At 37.7% G+C, this 21,320-nt stretch overlaps 1 protein-coding gene across 2 annotated transcripts in view; it reads right to left on the minus strand.

The window, feature by feature from the left end:
- The window catches only part of LAMA4 (laminin subunit alpha 4), a 95,784-nt gene that overhangs the window by 11,885 nt on the left and 62,579 nt on the right, over positions 1-21,320 (minus strand). For both annotated transcript variants that reach the window (XM_042877712.1, XM_042877701.1), the window contains exons 17-28: positions 20,767-20,952; positions 17,469-17,608; positions 16,070-16,243; positions 14,781-14,923; positions 14,206-14,368; positions 12,468-12,601; positions 11,215-11,386; positions 9,076-9,207; positions 7,861-8,003; positions 3,832-3,967; positions 2,532-2,669; positions 953-1,086 (exon numbers count right to left, since the gene is read on the minus strand). In XM_042877712.1, coding sequence (XP_042733646.1) covers positions 953-1,086; positions 2,532-2,669; positions 3,832-3,967; positions 7,861-8,003; positions 9,076-9,207; positions 11,215-11,386; positions 12,468-12,601; positions 14,206-14,368; positions 14,781-14,923; positions 16,070-16,243; positions 17,469-17,608; positions 20,767-20,952 — 1,795 coding nt within the window. The remainder of the gene's footprint in view (positions 1-952; positions 1,087-2,531; positions 2,670-3,831; positions 3,968-7,860; positions 8,004-9,075; positions 9,208-11,214; positions 11,387-12,467; positions 12,602-14,205; positions 14,369-14,780; positions 14,924-16,069; positions 16,244-17,468; positions 17,609-20,766; positions 20,953-21,320) is intronic.

Consider the following 21,320-nt stretch of genomic DNA (forward strand, 5'->3'; position numbering starts at 1 on the left):
CAATACATTGATGTTTGACCTCATACAATGTTCTATACCTAATATCAATTTGCAATTAACACTTAATTTCTGCAAGTATCAGGAAGAGTGCTACTGCTTTAAAGAGGAACTGAGTATAGCTAAAACATTCAACACAGATTTTGTTTGTCAAGTTCAGAATTCAGTGCACTCAGTGAAACATATGAGACAGCTCTCAGCACTGGGGAGACCTCAGAACTCAGTTCTGGGGCACCTCTTTTTCACTTGCATCTTTTTGAACCGTGTTTTTCGGATGTAAGAAACCATAGGTGCAAACATTCCTTTCAGATTAGAAAGCTGAGAATGACCTGGTTGTATCTGCATAGGCAAGATTCTTGACGAAAGATTGTTTGAGTATTGGACAGTCTTAAGAAAATTCTAAACACAGAAAACAACAGTAAAATTCACACTAACAAAACAATGCTTTCAAATTTTCTGATAAGCGTGTACATAGATTTATTCCCCACTGCCATATCTAATCTAACATTTGCATCTGTCAGTACTAAAAACAATTTAAATATGTTCCACTCTGTATATCCCAAATGAATGCTTTTTCAGAAGATGCTTCAACTATTTCAGGGTCAATTTGGGATTGCTTTAACAAATCAGAATAATCAATCCTAGTGAAGAATGAATCTCATGCTACTTTTTAATTATATTAAACTGCTTTCATACCTAAGGACAAGAAAGGACTAAGCTTTTAAAACCACAATTATTTTCTTTTAGTTTTAATAACATTTCCCAGCACATATTCAGGTCACAGGGCAAATTTCAGTCAGAGATTTTGTCTTTGATTTTTTTTTAAACTGAATTAATCAGTTAAAAATATAAATGAAAAGCCCACTTTGAAAGAAAATATTACATGTTAACATGTTCTTTACATGAAATATTTATATTCTGTAGGTAGGGATTAAAAGGTGCTGGACAGCTTTACCTTTCTGGTGTGAGAGAAGTAATGATAAAGTGAGTTTTTCCATCGTTGTAATTTCTGTCTGGTGATTGAATTTTGATTCCACTTGCATTTAAAACAACAGCACCTCTGTCCATGAAGATGGATAATACATCTGACTGAAATACAGACAAAAACATCTTCATAAGTGAGTACAGTATGAGAAAGATAACAGTTCTGTACATTTTCCTGTTGGATTTACTTTCTCCAGCTGAGGAGATTTCTTATCACTATCTTCCCTATTTTTTACTGTCTTTTGCACAAACTGAGAACCAAAACAGGAGATTATCTCAAATTGATATTCTTGTGCTTTTTGAAGCCTGAATTCTGGGAATTCTGTTTCTGATTATGTTTCATATATCTGTCACAGGAGCTTCTTCTACCTAGAATGGAAGTATGATGTTTACATTTCCTTTGTGCTTCTGGCACCACTGTGGTACTATACAGAGCAGCTTAGCTTTTAGCAAGATTACTGCTGTCATAAGGCCAATGCATTTTTTCTTTTCTTAATTCCCTCTAATCAGACATGTTCAGTCACTCAAAATTATCTTAGAGATATGATCCTTTATCTGGGTCAGGCATACAGGATCAGAGTGCCACATAGCTTGAATATTATCTGTTTCATTAGCACAAGCACTGCCACTGTGCACTCAGAGGAATCATGCTGTCTCATTCTGTCAAGTACTAAATTGCTGAACTTCCATTTCTTAAACAGGGCATTTGGCATCTCATAGGATTAGAGCTTTTGAGTTAAAAACAGAAGTGGTGTACAGAGTCTCATTTATGCAAGCAGCATGGATAACCAACATGGTTTCAATTTAAGGCAATATTCCATGCTGTAAAAAGTGGTTATAGGTGTCATACAGCCTTCCTTGCTGCACTGCTCATGATCTTCTGCAAGTATGCCAGAGAAGACTTTTGAGATGGCTGCAGATGTTCTGTCATATGAGCTTGTGGGTGCTGCTGATACAGGTCTGAAACTGCAGAATTCTGGAATCACTCTGGTTCATTCAACATTTTGGGAGTGCAAGTCCATATTTCTGCCCATGGCACTTCTTCAAGGGAATATTTGGAGTGACTTGGCTTCCCATAGCTGCTAGGAGCCATTCTCAGGTTCAGCTTTTCCTGGTCACACATGGAGGTCTAAGTACAGGGAATATAGGCAGTTTTTTGACTGGTTTTCTGTAAACTCTGCAATACTCAGAATAACGTTCTATTAATCCAAACAAACATTCTGTCTTTGCTTGTAGGGAGTTGCCTCTGAAAGGAAAATTTCAGGTCCTTAGAATTATTTGTACTTTAGTAGCATCTACAGGTCCAAATAGGGATTGCAGTGCAGTAAGATCTACCTTCTATCAAAATAATGTCTAGGCATTGCAGGGTTTCATCAGTGAATCAAATGTGAACTGTGAAAATGAGTACATTGAGGAATGCTTCTATACTGCAGACTGCTTTCTCTATCGTTAAAAGATGAAGTGAGAAATTCTATTATACCCATAATATTCTCCTGGATAACAATCCAAAGGAAAAAAATAAAACAAACAGTAAAGAAAGATGTACTCACTCCTTCAGAGTAGTAGAACAGCAGCCCATTGGGCTGCAATGTCCGGAAATTAAAGCCTCCTTCAAATTCACTTAAGAGGGATACTTTTTGGCTTGATGCAATGAAGCTCTCTCCATTGAAATATGCTTTGCGAGATATCTGTGTATTAAATAAAACAAATTTACATGTAAACTTCATAAAACATTCAAATAATAAAAAGAACGAGGCTGTTTTGTTTTTCCTTTTAAAGACTAAGCCAGTTCAGTTCTTCTATAACAGTTCCTTTTTTGTGTGTATTTCTTAAGCTAACTTTGGAGGCTCTCCCTGGCATGCTGTGAAAATCATAAGGAAGTATACATATTTTAGACAGTGTAAGCTAAATTGCTTTTAGTTTCCTGGGATTCTTGGCCTCATCCTAAGTCTGTTGATGCTAAAAATGAGCAAGAAGCCTAGAAGCAGAGGATGCTTAAGCCTCTATCCGTGTTGTATGGTATTGAGAACTACCCCAGCATGCTAGCATGTTGCACTGAATGCTGGTGTGGGGGACTGATTGGATATGACAGTCTACAGCCCTCTGAGAGAGAAGGAAAACTGGGTCTGAGATAGGTCAAATTGCAGCTGGCCAAATTGCATTCCTCCTTTATAGAACGTGAGATTGAGCAATGAATTATACTAGTGGTGGGCTCCTTCATCTTTATGCATTCTCAATGTGGTTTTAGATAGTCATGGCCATAGTATAAAGACCACAGACACTGTTTAGATTTTCCAGTCTTGCACTGTAATGAACAAATGATGAATGATGGAAAGGATCAGAAAGTAAAAGACAATTTTCTTGGTATTAAAGCTTATGCAGTTGGCACGTGTATGACAGAGCTGGATTGACGTAAGAGTATTTTTTGTAACTCATTAGAAGGGTGAATATCTTGCTGTTTTTTTCATCCCAAACACCTGCAGTAGGACACATTTGAGAACAATTCTCCTTGTTTCTTTAATAAAAACTAATTTACCTGAGAATATTTCCATTCAGAATGCACCATACAATATATTTCAAATCCAGCCTTCATATTACAATCTCACATATAATAACGGTATCAAGTAAAATACCTTCTGCTGCAATTCTCTGTGAAAACTGGATTGCACGTCAGCAGACTTAGCATGCGTGCATACACATGCACACACACACAAACACACACAGTGAATGAATTAGTTTTCACTTCCTTTTTTTAAGTGTTACCTTCCATTGTTTGGAGTGAAAGACAAGCTCATGACTGTAACCATTGCCAAAATTTTGTTGTTACCTCACAAATTAAGTTATGCTTACCAGTGAATCCTCAGGGCACCCGTAACTGATTCCCAGGGTTCCTGGTTCTTCCAGCAAGTTGAAATCCTTCTTTTGGAACTGAAAACCCTTCATGCAGCCTTTAAAGCCAATAATTCCTGCCAGATGTGAACTAATGCTGTTGGAAAACAATGTCAAACAAGCTGCAATTACATATTTTTTGCCTTCCAGAATATATATTTATTGCCAAGGTGTTCTTAAAAATTTGGAAGAGTTTCAGTCATTTGCCTCACTTGTGCCCAATTCCTACATCTTTATGTAAAACAGCTATTTAACCACATTAGAGGTTTTGAAAAGTCAAGATGCACCAGCTGTAACAAACATTACTGGGAGAAGTGTATGAGAATTCAGAGAGAAAACATTTACAAAGTAACTTAAAAAGATAAAAATGGTTGCTGAAACAAAAGGACACATTTCTAAATGGATTTGTACCTACTTACGGTAAAAATAAACTGAGTTATGTCTTCATTTATCATTTTAGAAAAGTTCTGTTTTAATTTTCCTTTCTTGCTTTTACTGGCAAGCTCCTTTCTTATTCTGGGAAGCAAATGGATCCATATTTCTTAACAAGAATTAATAACAAAGGTCAAGGAAGTAAGAGTAAATACTGATTGCTGGTGAATAGGTTTATGTAGGTTTAAATTAGAGCAGTAGGTAGGCTTTCAGGATACTTTCTATGCTGGATTTGAGGTGCATAGCACAGCATTGTATCCTAGCTGCTGTTGCTCACCGCTCAGTTTTTCTACTCCACTCCTCACTGAGATAAAACAGCATTACAGCACAGGACAAATGTCACTGAATTTATCCTCACAATATTCAAGCTGTATGAAGAAGAAGAAATTTGCCAAAAACTGCAGAGGTTCTGTGACAGAGCAGGGAAATGACATGGGGCTTACTTGGTACCAATCCAGGAGATAATCAGGGAACAAATACACTGAAGGAATGAATGTGAAATTCAGAGTTTTGACTTGACAAGCATGTAGACAGTCTTTGTGCCTTCCACAAGACTTCCTAGTGGCTAGGTTCTCACCTCACATAGATAATACTGACTGTCCTGACATCTGCTTCTGCGATAGTTTTCTATGCTTTATATCATTGTAAGGTAGGCACTGGAAACATGAAAAACAAATCAAGCTCTGGAAATACTTGCTTTTCTACACTGGCTAAAATGGACCATCAAGTGGAATAGTTCAGATGCACATGTCTGAAATAAGGAGAGAGGGGGAGCAGGTCGGGGCTTAATCTGCTGCTCAGTAAATCAGCATGAAGGCTAAATGAACAGGAAGGCTCCAGTCATTTTCACTGGGATTTGGATCACGGTGTGTGGATCAAAGTGTGGTGTGTCAGTCAGTCAGTTAAGCCTCTACTCTGACTGATCATGCAGAAGCTGCAAACAGGCCATTAACTTAATAACATTTTCTAGATGCAAACAGAACTGAAGAAGATAGGTTTAAAGACAAAGAAAAATGTCTTCTGAATTTGTTCTCACATTTCCCAGCCCTCAGAACTCCTAGCTCCATGTAAGCATTTGCTTTATGAAGTGAGTGAAGTGGGAGAAAAATAGTGCTGTTGAAATGAAGGAAAATATACTGCTTTGAAGAAAAATTAAACTTCTCCTTTAACTCTACAGCTACTTCTGCCCTGCTGCTGTACCCCAGTGTCAGTCAAACGTCAATCTGCCTAAAAAAAGGAAACACAGGTATCAATAGTAGCTAGCTCGATATTTGCATTTCTTCAGTGTCATAATTCTAAAAGCAAACTATGCACCCATTGGAAAAGTTGTCACCACATTTGAATCATACTTTTTGCTGTGTAGCCTTGTCTTGAGAACAAAGGTGGGTATGATATAAAAAGCAAAGCTGTAGCTCTGTGTAAATAATTTCAATATACCTTTCCAATTTTTATAACATTTTTACCATATTTTTATAATGCCTATTGTTATTTTTCTGTGATACCACTTGTTCTTTTTCTTTTTTCCTTTACATTATCTTCCACATGTTTTGTAGAATGACCACAATACATTTGGAAAACCACGGACATAACTCATGTGATTCATCTTGTATCCTACATTTGTGAACAAGTTTAACTTGCTATGGGGCTACTTAACTGCATAGATTTCTGCATCTTTCTGATTTTTTCAGTGTTCTCTAGGCTTGAGTAATGAAAGCATTTTTGACCATCCTTTTACCTTTTTATTCCTCTAAATCATTGATGTATTCAATATTGACCCTAAGAGAGATCCTTTGGGCATGTGCTGTAGAACTTCTATTGTGTGAAAATGGAGGAGTTACTACTATGTTCTATTTTCTCTTTCCAGGCATTTTATAATCCAATGCAGCCTTTCCTTCCTCCAATCCACCAGTTTTTTCAGTAGCCCTAGTGATAAATCTTTATGAAGAGCAATGAATATTGCACAGGCTACTTCTCCCTTATCCCCCATTTTATTTTCATGTTCAGTTAATTACATGGGATCAAAAGGCATCATTTTCTTTTACAGGGTTTTGTCCCTATCGTTAAGTGTATATCATTACATCTCATTATTTATCAATTCCAACAAAAGGGTCTCCTGGAAACAAAACAAGGTTTCAGGAGACTTACCAGTAATTCCTACTTATTCTGCAACATTTGCTATCCTCTCTTTTTTAAAAACATCAAGGTTATTTTAAAGAGAACCTGTATTTCTGTTAGCAGTTGTGACTCTTTAGTTAGCAGCTAAAGCCCTTTGGAATCTCGGAGCTGTAGGGAATGTGTATTTCCTGCCACATCCTTCTTCAAGCATCTAGAGCCCTGATCTCCCAGAGTATGACACTGCCCTGGTGGATTACCATTACAGTAAATTGGAGTATTATGGTTCTCTAGGATCAAGCTTGGCTTCTATCAAATGATAGAATATAGGATAGGTATGATAGGAAAATGAGACTTTTGTTTTCTTCCCACACCTACTCAGAGCCAGCTGACTTGAGTTTAAAGAGAAAATAAGATTCAACAGAACTGATGTACACAGTAGGAAAGATATCTTTAGATTTGAAAATGTTGTTGGTGAAGAGTTTTGATCCTTCAGCTAATGCATTTTCATTTCACAAAGATATTTTTGCACAGTGAGAAGAGATAATGATTCTACATATTCATGCATGTCCCTTACAAAGACAGGCTGAGGGAGATGGGCTTGTTCAGAGAAAAGAATGCTGTGGGGTGACCTCATTGCAGCCTTTCAGTACCTAAAGGGAGCCTATAAACAGGAGGGGAGTCAATACTGTGAAAGGGTAGATAACATCAGGACAAGGGGAAATGGTTTTAAGTTGAGGGAGGGAAGATTTGGGTTGGATGTCAGGGGGAAGTTCTTTACAGAGAGAGTGGTGAGGTGCTGGAACAGGCTGCCCAGCGAGGCTGTGGATGCCCCATCCCTGTGCTTAAACAGATTGGATGGGGCCCTGGGCAGCCTGGTCTAGTATTAAATGTGGAGGCTGGTGGCCCTGCATGTGGCAAGGGGTTGGAGATTCATGATCTTTGAGGTCCTTCCAACCCGGGCCATTCTGTGATTCTATGTGTTTAGAATTGCCTTTTTATCTTAAGAAGATCATGGTTTCTGTTAACCTCAATGAAACAGAACCAGTTTCAGCAGAATTTAGCAGAATCCATCCTAATCTTTGGTACTGTAGAACTCTGAAAAAAACAAAAAGAAGTTTGTCCTAAGGGTTGTTTTACATAAGGTGTTGAAGCTAGGAAAAACACAGAATCACAGAAGGGATGAAGTTAGAAGAGATCTCTGGTCCAATCCCTGCTCAGGCACAGACACCTAGAGATGCTTCCCCAGGACCATGTCTGGGAGGCTTTCAAGTCTTTTCAAGGAGAGAGACTCCGTAAGCGATCTGGGCATCCTGTGCCAGTGCTCAGTCACCTGCACGTTAAGGAAGTGCTTCCTGAGAAACTACAGTGATACACTGTAAGCCTTTCAGCACATGTAACTTAAATTACACCAAGATAATGACTAAATCCCAGCTGTAAACCAACCTGGACTGTAAGATCTCAGCAGGTGCTCCTCCAATGTAGATGTCTGTGAATGGCATTGCTGTTCTTTCATTGTCAACACTTTTTATATGTCGTCTGTCTACTACCAAGATCATCTTCTTAGAATTATGATATATTATAGAAATCTGAAAAGAAAAACATGTTCTTAAAAGTTTCTAAAATGCCATCTTTGTTAAGTTGTCGTGGTGATTTTGCAAGATCAATAGTATCATTATGTCTTTTTGTTTGAACAGTTATTCTCATTTATCAAAAAAGTTGTTTGTAAAATAGGATAGGCTGTCAATTCTAATAGGGAACTTGTTTTGATGTCATCTAGTTCTCTAATTCTTGAAGAAACAGGATACTTTGCTTAAATTCATACAAAACTACCCCCATACCAAATTCTACTCTGCACAAAGCAGATAAACTCCATCAGCTTTGCAGTGCTTTCTTGATTTCTACAAGAAATTAGGGCAGATTTCTACAAACCTCACTGCACTGTCAAAGCATAAAAGGCATATATTTTCCCTGCTTAAAAAGTTTGAGCAGAACAGTAGCTGTTGCTATAGTTTGAATTTACATTGAATCACATTTACAACAAGCCACTAGGGGGAATTTGCTATTGCTGCTGCCACTGTCACAGTTACAGTGGCTTAAAGCAAAATCTCTTAAAACTAGTACACCTTGGTGTTTATGATCTGCCTAAATCCCTAAAATACTATCCGTATATAAAAGATTGTTACCTGAATAATTCTTACTTTGAATGAAATGGAAAATACAATACCTCTTGTAACACAATGCATAACAACTAAGGCAGTCAAGTTAACAACATGCCATGTTTTTAGTTCAGGAGCACTGTATATTTGAAGTATGCAATTATCACTGCAATAATTTCAATCTGAATTCTAATACTTTCTTCTTCTTCTTCTTTTTTTTCCACATGAAAAGTCCTGTTCTTGTCTATCAGTATGCAGAATATATTCATAAGCACTGTTTTACCAGGACCCTTGGAGAGACCCTCACGAACTGGCTCAGTGCTGGCAGGAATGATGTGCTCTTTCGCATGTGAGGTATGTGTCTACTCTTCTCTTCTGCCCGCTTGTGCATCACTACCTGCCTTCTCATCCTTTTCCTCTTCTAATTGGAGCAAATTGTGCCTGCTTTGGAGCTGCTGGGATAGTTAATTACATGGCTGTGACTGTAACCCCATATCTCTACCTCATGAAATTTAGCATCATTAATCTGAGCCTTCTTCATGGAGTCCTCTAGCAGCACTGGGCCGGTGCTGAAGCCAAAGTCATAGCGGAGGTACAGGAATCCATTGTGCATCTCTAGACTGAAGAACATACTCTATATAAAACAAACAAACAAACAAAAAGAAAACAGTCAGGAAAACAGTATGATTGTGTCAGGAATTAAAAAAAATGAACAGTGTAATGAGACCAACTGACATTGTGAACATCAGACTACTCAGAAAAGGTCGTATCTTTCCAAAACTAGAGCAGAGCTTCTGGATTAATTCATAATATATGCATATGTAGACACATAATTGCTTGATAAACACCACGTATTTGAAGGCTTGGTGAAATGCTTTTCTGGAGAAACTGAATTTAGTAGAACAGGTATGTCAATATTCTTCACCAGCAAAGTATTTGTAATGTGGACACATCTATTTTCTGTCAAAGTAATAGCACATGCCCCAAGGAAAGATACCATCTTGGTAAAAACAATGATGTGCTAGAATAGTTGGGGCTGCATCAGCAGCTTCTGTCAAGATGCCTAAAATAGCACAGCATTATATCTTTTCACAGCCCTGATCACTGTATTTGCTGAAGGCTGAGCAATAGGTGGAGTGTATTTACTGTATACTTGGTTTCTAGATTTCCTGACTATTCCTACTTCCTGGTTTGGATTCTCTTTAGTGGTTGAGTGTCCTAGATTTTATAAACAGAAACTCTACTCCAGCAAACCTCTGGGGAGGGCTTGAAATGAAGATCTATAGTACAGACTTTGTCTCCTTCTGAATCTTAACATAAGAAAGCAGAGAGTTTACAGAACTGTGGATCTGGGTTAATGCTTTTAATGCTACTGTTTGTATTCTCTTTAGTGTGCATGCTGTTCCCATACTTAATGGAGACATGGGAACAATAATACTCTTAAAACAACTACAGGCCATGGACTAATGTCTCTGACACAAATTATTCCACACTCAGAAGTCATTACTTGAAGTAATAAAAGTAAGTCTTAATCTAGTGCTTTTAAATGAAAATGCAGCTTGGGTTTGTTTTGAAAACTTTTAACTTGAAAATTAAGCAGGGATTACATTTATAGTAATTATGAGCTGTCCTTGCAGAATGGAATAATGGGGCAGTTTACACAGTCTTTCTAAAAGTGTTTGTTAGCAGGCATGGTCTTCCATAGATCACAGTTTTCACTGTAACATACAAAGCGCACATGTCCAACAAATCTCCATGCATTTTTTGCTCAGAAGATCCGCAGTTGAGGCAGTAAAGCTTTGACCAGCAGTTGCTTAGTCTTGATTCTCCTGAAAGCAAAGGTCAGTGGTGGCTTGCTGTGCTGCAGAGCAAATCTCTCTCCACAACTCTACTGTGCAAGTTAAGATGAAAAATAAAAAGTAACTCTGTTCTGAGGGTGGATTTGTTGCCTTCCAAATACTCACGCTGGTGTGCAGACCAGTGTGTGTCTGTGGTATGCATTAACGTAGTACATTGTTTTCTGTGGCTTTATCAACCTGTAATCCACAAAGAACTTTGGAGACTGATGTGGAGATGCCAAAAGACAAATAAAAAATCTGAGCTTGTCTTCAGGGGATTATTTGTATGTAGTCTTCTTTCTTTAAACCATTTCAGAGTTTGCATCACCATCAAACATCTGAAAAGCTGGCAACATCTGGATCTAGCTAATTTTTTTGTGTTACTTTCTATATTCAGTACTTAAATAACTATTTAGCTCTAGCACTCCCTGAGATACAGCTATAAAGTGGCAGCTACCGCAAAATGACTGTTCTATAGGAGCTACTTCACAGAATTTTTCTTTAGATTTGAATGTACATTCACATTTAAACAAAGGTACAACTCCTGATCTTAAGTGGTGTATCATCACAGGGTCATCACAGTGGCATTACCACTCAAAAGTCCTAAATATCTGTGGATGAGAGCAGAGTTCAGCTCTCATAAGCATCTGCCAGTTCTCTCCCAATGTATGTATGTACCAGATAAGCACAAAGGTATTACCTCTTTCCAGAATTAAAATATTTTGTATTTCTCATGATATTGCAAGTACTGGAGAACCTGTGATATTCATGGCTAAAGGGCACCAGAAGAATTTGATACTCACTCCATTAACCATCAGCAGGATCAATCCATTGTCTGTAGGTGTTCGAACTTCTATGTCAAACCGTGTCACCTGGCTGAATCTTCCCCTCCTCTCAATATTTCTTGCCACAGCATAGCCAGAACCATCAAAGAAATAACTCACAGCTCGACTCTGAGTGAAAGCCAACTTATTTCTATGAAAAAACAATCAGAGAAGCAAAAATTGACAGCATCAGCACTATGGTCCCCGTTTTCATTTGGAAATTTAAGGGCCTTTATAAACTAAAGTACTTTCTTGAAATTATTATTCTGAACCGATGCTTTCTCCTGGAAGTGATGAGACTGGTGACTTTTTCTTTCAAATTCTTTTTGGGAATTTTTTTCTGAAATGTATAGATTTGAAGGTGCATCTAACTCCTTTGTCATCAGATTATGCTTTCATTCTATGCTGTTTGTAAAGGACAGGACAACTTTTTGCTGATCCTCATAAGGGTAATGACACTTAATGATATTATTTTAAGGATACGTATGTTTTTATTAAGAGGTTGCTTGGTTTGTGCAGAAATCCATTTGAATTCTCCATGGCCTTTAACTGAGAATGGGCCCCTCTGCAGAGGAATGGGCCACATGCACTGACATGGAGGGCAGCAGCTCTCAGCTCCTGGTTCCCTCTGCAGTTCCCTTGAAGTGAAAGCTACAAGTTTCTCTCCAGTTTTATTGTGTTGTATGAACAAAATGCCCACTCACGCCTGTGCCAAACAAATGCTGTGGTAAATGTTCCTTTCTACTTTAAGGACCGTATTTCCCAATGTGTGTGTGGCTTATCTGGGGGATTTGTACTGTGGGTTTCAGAGCATATGGCTGAAAGGTGACTTCTGCACTGACTTCGTTAGCTGGGTGTGGGAGTGCACTCAAGTTTACTAGGCCTGCTGGAGCTAACTGGTTGTGGCTGTATCACTTACAGGGAAGGGATTTAAGGCAGCAGAAACCCTGATCTTGGCAAGTAGTCCAGGGAAAGTGGGAGTCTAGCCCCTGCCTCATGGAGCTGAAACACTCCCTTCACATTTCCATTTCCAAGGCAGGAACAAGATTCTGAGAGAATTAATGGAGAGAAAATAACTAAGTTCAGCTTCTTGACACAACTAGGAATTAACAGTGGCAAAGTTCCTTCTGGACAACTCGGCATCACCTTCCCATCTGTCTTCTGAAACAGATTGGAACTATGAGGAGAGGCACTTCGTACAAACGAGGAGCGATGGCGGGACTGTCACCTACCTGGCACAAGGTGGCGATGTGGCGGTGTCGATGTTGTAGGCGTGCTTGAAGTTGTACAGGCTGATCACATCGTCGTTCAGGGTAGCCAGTTCCAGGCAGCCGATGAAGCCAGGCAAGTCTAAGCTGGGAGGGAGCTGTGCAGAAAGAGAGAAGTAAAAGGACACATGCCGTATTTGGGTTATCACGAAAGCATTTGTGTCTGGGATCAGCTTTTTCTCTGTACTCCTCATATTGTGAAAAAATGGGATATTGCTGCCTTTGAACAGTCATTGCAGTCCTTATCATGATACAGCCACTAGCCATAATATCCCATGCATGAAAAAAAGAGGAAATGGAGCATAAAGATGTCCTCACAGAGAGAAGACTGGGGCAGATGAGGCAAGGACTTTTTTTGTAGTTTGGTAGTTTTGAAGGGAGTGCACTTGGAAAAAGGAAGAGTTAGGATGTGACTTATCCCAAATCTTGCTTGAAGTACTTGAATCTCTCAAAAGATATTTCATGTCTAAGGTATAGACATTCTTTATTCCTTGAAAAATAATTTCCTACCATGACAAGAGAAAGAATGAAAGAGCCCTTTAAACTCAGGATACTTGGATTCAAAGACTGTACCAGTGTCTAAGCCTCAGTATTATTTTAAACAGTTAACAGGATATAGATATAGAAACTCCTTCTTTTAACAAAGGTCACTGCAAATGAAATTTAAATTGCCACAGTAGTGAAAGATACAAAAGAATAAAGCTGGTAGCATTAGTCAATAATTCTTTTAATATTAAAATACTCTGCTCTGTGGAACAGGTGTGATATTAATAACACCTCTTGCACTTCAGAGACTGATCACTGATGGCAACTTTCATTCGGCTTCTCATTATTTCCATTTTGCTTACAGTATAATAGTAACAGTAATGCAGCAATGCAGAACATACGTAGCTGTAAGAGAAAGTGAGATTCTCATCTGCAGCACAGAACCTGTATCTTGTTTTTTTTTTTTTTTTTTTTTTTTGTTTCTTCTACTATTCTATTTAATTATTTTAAGTATGAGATATCCAGTCATTATGTGATACATTTTCTATTAATGAGATCATTCATAACATTTTCTAAATCCAAAAAGTTGCCTTACAGAGACAGGTAAATGAGGTTCTAGCTCATCCTGACTGTGATGAAGTGGGTGCAATCCTTTAAAATCCAGGCAGAAGCATCCCCCTCCTGCTAGTCCTCAGGTACGTACTGCACAGACAAGTCTTCATGTCATTGCAAGGCTGGATTTAAACCACTGATAATTTAAATTTGAACAAATCAGTTCATCAGAAGTTTGCTACACCATGCTAGTATTAATGGTATTTTACCTTTCATTTTTGTAACAGTTGTGAAAGAAAAGTTGTTAAGTACCAAAGCTCTATCAGCATTTGAAAAAAATGAGTAGCCTGCAAACCAGGTAGCCCTTCTGAGCTGGGATACCAGGCCTTAATTTATGCAATTTAATTAAAAAAAAAAATCACATTTATTATTACTTTTCAGAAAACCTTATTGATAGCTAATAGGAATCTGATCATCCTCTGTATGACATGATATGCTGGAGAAACTAGTAGCTCTTGCTGTAGATAGAAGAGATAGTCCTAAGATAATAAATGACTAAATAAGGACATTTCATTTTTTAGCCATTTCTGTGTTAAAAAGGGAAGCTCAGCAAGATGGGTTTGTATTATTTAAGCTCTGAATATAAAGTATTTATCTGACTAACCTTGAAGTCTGGAGGTGCTCCACCAACGTAGAAAACAGTATTTTCAGGTTCCAAATTCAGGAGAGAGCTAGGACCAAGAGTCTCTCCTGTTTTGATGAATTTTTCTTCTGATGTGCTGCTAAGACTTGGTATAGTTAAAAACATTTTGCCATGTCTTCCAATCCTGCAGAAGGAAATTGTAAGAGAAGAGAGTTTTGTGTTTGCTAGATTTAAAAAAAAATAAATGCAGAAAGCCACAGACAACAGCAGGAAGCCTCCAGCTCCAGAAAGGTGTTTTTTTTTTTTTTTTTTTTTTTTTTTTTCTTCTTCCCCTCATTAGAAGACTGGTATTCTACAGGGAAAAAACCAGAAAAATTACAGACACTTTCCCTTCCCCTTCATATGTCCCCATGGTCCTGGCTCTCTAGAAGCAAAACAAATTTCCATTTATTTCAGCAGGGATAGAACCAGACACTTAAGATTACTAATGAGCAATTCTGGGACAGCCTTTTCTGGTTATTTATGTATTTATTTGTTTGTTTGTTTCCTCTCTTTGAAGCTGTTGGAATGTGGTGAAATGTACATTGTCTGTTTACCTTTCAATTTTGATGATGCTGAAGTAAGAAGGCCAGGTGCTGACTGGCTTGGAGTCCAGAGGTATTTCCACGTCTTGGTCTCCCAGGTTATAAATGTAGACAAGGTTGTCATTTTTAATTGCCAGTCCCATGTAATTTTTAACCTAAAACATCAGTGGAGAAGGATGTCAGAGCTGCAACATCAAAACAGACTTTTTGCAGAGCACTGGTAAAGTATTGGGCTATGTAAAACAAAATGAAGGCTTTAAAAAGTAAGGTTTCGTACATATTCTATTAAAATAATATATACTATATAATTTATATTTGTAATTTTACATATTATATTTATGTTTTATATATTATATAAATATAATTAAAAATCTTAATTCTCTAATTAGTTTCCTTCACTGGACAGAAATAAACCTCTGATGTTTTATCCATTTTTAATCAAGAAAATACAAGGTCATAAGATTTTTACTGACTGTAAATTGGTCATGTTTAATGAGAAGCTACTTATCAGTATTTACTGTGCAAAGGTGTTAAATATTTGAAGAAGAAAAGTTTGTTTGAAGCCTAGGTACTATGATGCAAATAGTTCTCTTACCAGGAGGGGTTTCTCTTAATTTATATTCAGTAGGTTTCTTTTTAGAAAAGTTTAAAAAGAAAAGCATGCTGTTTTACCCTTCTCAGCTAAGACCTTGTCAGGATTCTATTTGGCTTGTGAGATGCGATTTTTCTTCTTTCAGGAATCACAATTTAATGAGCAACTCTTTCACAGCACTTGCAGGTAGTGAGAGCATATGCCATTTCTAAGTATTTCAAAGCAGTGAAGTACAGGTGTACAGCAGCACCACAAGCCTCCGGCAAAGAGCCTTCTTACTTATGGACTTCTGGCCTTGAAAGTTTGGAATTGTCACTCTCAGCAGCATAAACCTGGTTAAATTGTGGCCCATAAAAAAAGCAATAAAAGTAATGGTAGCTGCTCAGTACTGGCAGTTCAAATGGGCAAGTGAAGCTCCCAGCAGTGGCAAACACAAAAGCATGCTGCGTAGGCAGCCCAATTTGCCTGTTGGAGAGAATCCTTCATTGCTTGCAGTAAGAAGTTTCAGGGACAGGCATGCTGGGGTGCTGGAAGCCCTTGCACTTTGCTTTGCACTAAGTCAGTGGCAGTTTTTAAATCAGCTGACAATAGATACCTTGTATTTTGTGAAATGGAGAAAAAGTGAGAGGAATAAACAAGGGCAAATGAACTTCAAACATATTGCAACATTTTTTTATACGTATAAAAATTAACTGGACTATTCTCTTACATTTTTGTTTCCAAGGTACAAAATGAATCTGTCTGGAGATGCTGCCAGTTGTGGGTTGTCTTTCTGAAGCTTTATGTACAAGCTCATGGAAGTGAAAGACTTCAGTTCCTCCACGTTGATCTTTGGATTGACTTCAACAGCTGATTCGCCTCCAAACATCATAGAAACCTGGACCTGCAGTTGCAAGTGCACTAAGTGAGACATTACTGCTGCCTGTAGACATTGCTTGAGGTAAATGTGCAAGAAATCTTGGTCAGTAGCCTCTCTTACTACTAGAATAAAATCAGCACCTATATAGGTGCTATTTAGAATTTTATGTTTATAACAATCACTTATGGAAGATGCTTTAAAGAGAAGATAGTAAATTAAACTCCTCATTAACTATGCTTAAGAATATTAATATTAAATTAGAATATATTTAAGAACATTCTTAATGTAATTTAAATTTAAGTGGGACATTGTTGCGTGCTTAGTTGAATTCGGGCTACATTGCAAGGTACAGACTATAACGATGTTCCTACAGGGCTATAAAACTTCTACCCGTAATTTTTCTTTGCTTTGAGAATACTATGGCCAATTTTCTGTTTATGAGTAATCCTGTTTTATTACTGAAGTTACAGTAACATATAGAAGATGCTAATCAAATTTTAAAACATTTTAGTTCAAAATGAACTATGAACTTCAACATAAATGCAGTAATGTTTTCAAGTTTAAGCAGTATATTCCTGAATGATGAAAGACCTTTAAAGAAAAGCCAAACATTTCCCAGGTACTCACGTACTAGATGAATTTTGCCTTTTTTTTTTTTTTAAAAAAAAAAAAAAGGAATGTACACGGATAGCATTGTGAGCACGTAATAATGAACTGAATTTTTGATTTTTGTGAATTAACTCAAATATATTGTCTTGATTTTTGACCTCAGTGTTCTTATTACAGAAAAATCCTTCATAATTAATGTATGAGAATGAAAGCGTTTTTCTCTATTAAATATGCATGAGTTAAAGATTCTCCTACTCTGAAGAAAATTAATTCACAAGAAAAAAAAGGAAGACTCTCAACTGAGGAGAGTTTGTGTTATGTTGCCATAATTACTCCTGCATCTAACGAATATTGCCAGTTGAGTTTTACCTGTAAACAGTGGCCATCATTAACTCTGTGCCTATCACTTAACTAAAGTTGCTACCCCAGTAGAAACAGTCTGCAGTGAACAGTATGGTAATGTTAACTGCTTGTAAATATGAATTGCAAATATTTTATTGACTTTCACGTATTTTGTTTATGTAGTTGGGAGGAGATTTCAAGGTTCAGTCTTCAGACATAGCCCAAGAAAATAAAGCTCCTGGGAAGATGTATATGATAATTAGCACTATTAACCAAATACCCCATCTCAAAGTTTTACCTTGCTCGCCACACTCCTGGTTTGGGCAATCAAGTCTCTAATCCGCTGAATGCTGGAAGAAATATTGTTTGCTGGTGCCTTCTGTTCTACTTTGCGCAGTTTATCCAGGAGTTGAGGGAAGACTTCCGTAAGCTTCTTCACTGCAGTTAGAAAAGAAGTGACAGCTTGTTTTCTTCCTCTTTGCAACACCAGTTTTGCACTAGGAAAATTGCTCCTTGCAGTCTTCAACCAGCCCACCTCCTTGTACTTTCAGAGCAAGTCCTAGGTGTGGTGCGTGAGAACCACTGATTTCAGAAAGGTTAGTGTCTTATCAAGATATCTACTATGCACAAAAGTGTTTGGAAGAAAAAATTTATTTTTTGCCTTGCACAAACGCAGCTATTTTTTCATGGGACTTCTAATAACTACTAGAAGTTGTACCTATGTACCATTTTTCTAAAGGAGCTTTGTAAATGTTAATCATTTTAACCTTTTCATCTTCCTTCAAGGCAGATAAATGTTAAACCCGATCTTACAGATACGGCAACTGGAGCAGAAGGATTACTTGTTTGGCATCTCACTCGAGATCTGTGGCTGACCTGGGAATTTCAGAGAGGCTCATGAGCTTTTCAAATTCAGTTTAGAGGAGCTGAACAGGCTGCTTTCCTCTGCTCTCAGCTGTGCATTTCTCCACCCACATAGAAGCAACAGCTGTGGAGTGATGTAGTAGCCCACTGTGCTAACAGAAACATTGCTGCTTTCAGCCTGTGGTAAAAGCTTTGTGCTGTACAATGGCAGAGAAGCTCAGAAGATGATGAATGTGCACCTAAACTGTACTTACTATCTGTCCCAGACTCCTCAGCTTTCCTGTCTATGTATGACAAGGTCATGAATCACAGTCCTGTGCTTCTAGTCTTTTGCTGCAGTATCTCTTGGTATGTGTGGGAGAAGGATGGTGGTCAAAGGGAAATGCGTCTGCTTTAATGTGTTCAAAGGCAGAAAGATAAGCAGAAAAATTACAGAGAAAGGAGAAGAACTACTCCTGATGATCATACAGTTTTGTCACATCTGATTCCACTGACATGCTGCCCTTTGAAGGATATTTACACATCACATCATTTTGCATCTCTAATTGAGTATAGGTATAAGTAGCTGAGTATAATTAAATGTGATTTTAGCCACAAGCTTCATGCATACAAGCAAGATCCAGTAGTCATAGTTAATTTTTAATGACATGGATTCACTGCAAAGGTTAAGATCTGATTTGTCAGGTTTTTAGTTATGTTTTAAGGGTTATCAACTTGCATCCACTTGTTCTTGTGTTCCTCTCCTTGTATTTTTACTCTTGTCTGAAAAGATAGGGAGACAGGTAGAGAACATAATCTTCAGCTGTACTATCATTATAAAGAAGGGAAAAAAATTCTATTCTGTGCTCTCCGTTCCATGCTGACTACAGACTGAAGCAGCTCTCAGCTTTACTCAGAGTAGCACAGAGTATCAGAAGATCCCATGGAGTCCCATACAGCCTGCTTCCCTCTGGGTAGAGTAGAAAGCTGTATTTGCCACAACCTTGCTCTCCCTCTGCTTGGCTCTTTTCACTTATGTTTTTCCTCCAAGTTCAGTATAGGAGTGAGCTGTGAGGAACTCTAGGTTCTCCAGTTATTTTCCTTAAGTCCTGAAAGACCTTATATGCTATATAGAATAATATATTGCATATAAGCCTTACAGTATACAAAAAGTGCCATTTTTTCAACAAGTCCTCAACGAAGCACACTGAATTAACCTAACACATTATTTCCAGACTGCATTAAGCATTCTATTTAAAAAAACAACAAAACAACGCAACAGTATACTAATTCTCTTGCAGAAAGTTTGCTCTGCCTTTTGAAATGAAGCGTATCACAATAATCACTTAGAAAAAAAAGTCCTCTCTACTGTTAAAAAATTCCAAGCTCAGAAAGTGATACAGCAAATTTTAAGCATCCCTTTTTTGTTGTTGGTTGTTTTGTTTTAAACCACCAACTGAATTGTAACTGTATTTGATCAGATATCTTGAAAAACTGGCTTTTTGTCTGTTTGAAATTTAGATGCGAAGATAGAAACACAGCTGTGATATGAAAGCTCCTAACTGTCATCTGTTACTCCTAGTAAAATCTTGCCATAAACCTCTTCTTTTTATCCTTTATATGGCATTCTTCAACAAAGAAGAATGATGATTTTTTAGTCTTTGGAATAAAAGTAAAAATGAGTCTTTCCTAGTCAAAAAATACTAAAAAAAGGGGACAGAGAGCAAACTGTCAAGTAGGAAACATCTTGACTGTAACCTTCTAGATACTTTCTCTTTCAGTGTTTTCTTTCCCAAACTACACTTCATCCTCTGCTGAAAATCATCAATTCCCTGCACAATGGCAAAATGTTAAGTCTTCTCAAACAGCACAGCCATGACATGTTCTCACCCTTCCAAAAATGCCATGCAAGCTTCAGTCAGGGGCAGTTTGGGCAGATAGCTTAGAGGATTTCTCTGCTGTGGCAGAGAAAAACGGTGCAGGCACCTGGCTGAACATATTTCAATACTTCTTCTTGGGCTTTGATGGACATTCCTGTTTCCAGGATGCACACAACTGATCTGAAAGCACTCTGCTGCCCTCAGACAACTCAACATCTGTCTTACCAGGCTGTGAATCACAGCCACATCTAACTGGAGCAGTTCCAGTGCAGTCCCCTTTGTTGTTGGTACTCTCCATTCTTCCTAACAAACCCTCACATTTGTTCTCTATTCTTCCTCCTTGCCCTTCCTAATAAAAATGAAATTGATGTAATGTTTACAAGCTTTGCTAGCAATCATCCTGCTTAAATGTTGTATTTCCTCCTTATTCCTCTTTGACTCCTTTGCTTATCAAATCAGGGACCTTTTCAACTCTATGTTTGTACCACTGAGGATAGAACAGCTCTGTTTTTAAGTGCCTCCCAATGTTACAAAAACAATAGCTGAACCACGTATCATAATGAAAAGAAGTATGTAAATAATCTGTCCACATTTCATTGTGACGTTGGTACCCTAATAAAACTGACTTAGAAGCCAATATGACTTCAGCCCTTAAGTGTTTAAGTCATTTTTAGAAAGGCTCATGTATCCAGAAGTTTGAAAGAGGAGTCAAGCCTCATGGCAAATGCTACTTTTTACAATATTTTCCTATAGATAAAATTCCATAAGATTATAAGCAATGAAAATGCAGTGTAAACAATTTGCACAGCATGATGCTGCAATGATTCCCTTCCTTTTTAATACTACAGAATAGCAAAACACAGGCTGCTGTACCTGCATCTCCAGCTGAGTGCACAGCGCTGTCGTATGCAGCTGAATCATGCTGGAAGTTTTGCAGGTTCTGAGACCACAACCTCACATTCTCATCCATGGGAGTTGTAGCCTGTGTTACTGTCACAGTAGTGCTAACAGCCTCTGCAGTCTTCTGTTTAGCTTGCTCCAAGCGCTGTCTGGCCTCCACTACATAATAAATAAGGGATGAGAGGAAATGAACATTGACAGAGTTTCAAATGAGCTGTTGCCTGTACTTTAAAAGTGATGAGATTAAGAGGATTTTAGCTTTTGCAGACTGGAGATCCAACCTTGCTTATTTGGTCTTCTCTTTGTTTCCACAAGGAATACTCAAAAGTCCTAGTGGGTGGTCTACCGTTATATTAATTCTTTAAATATAACAAATCCTTATTTCCTCATAGTTTGTATTGATAAAATTTTTCAGTATCCTTGGTTTTTGAAAGTTGTTGCATAGTCCAAGGATATTCTCATTTTCTTTGTGTTTTAAAAGAAAATTTACGTAAAGACTAAATATTTTTCATGAAAGTTATTTTCCA

The sequence above is a fragment of the Lagopus leucura genome, unplaced genomic scaffold (genome assembly GCF_019238085.1).
Source record: "Lagopus leucura isolate 7727_CA_CO unplaced genomic scaffold, USGS_WTPT01 Super-Scaffold_73, whole genome shotgun sequence".
Taxonomy (NCBI): domain Eukaryota; kingdom Metazoa; phylum Chordata; class Aves; order Galliformes; family Phasianidae; genus Lagopus; species Lagopus leucura.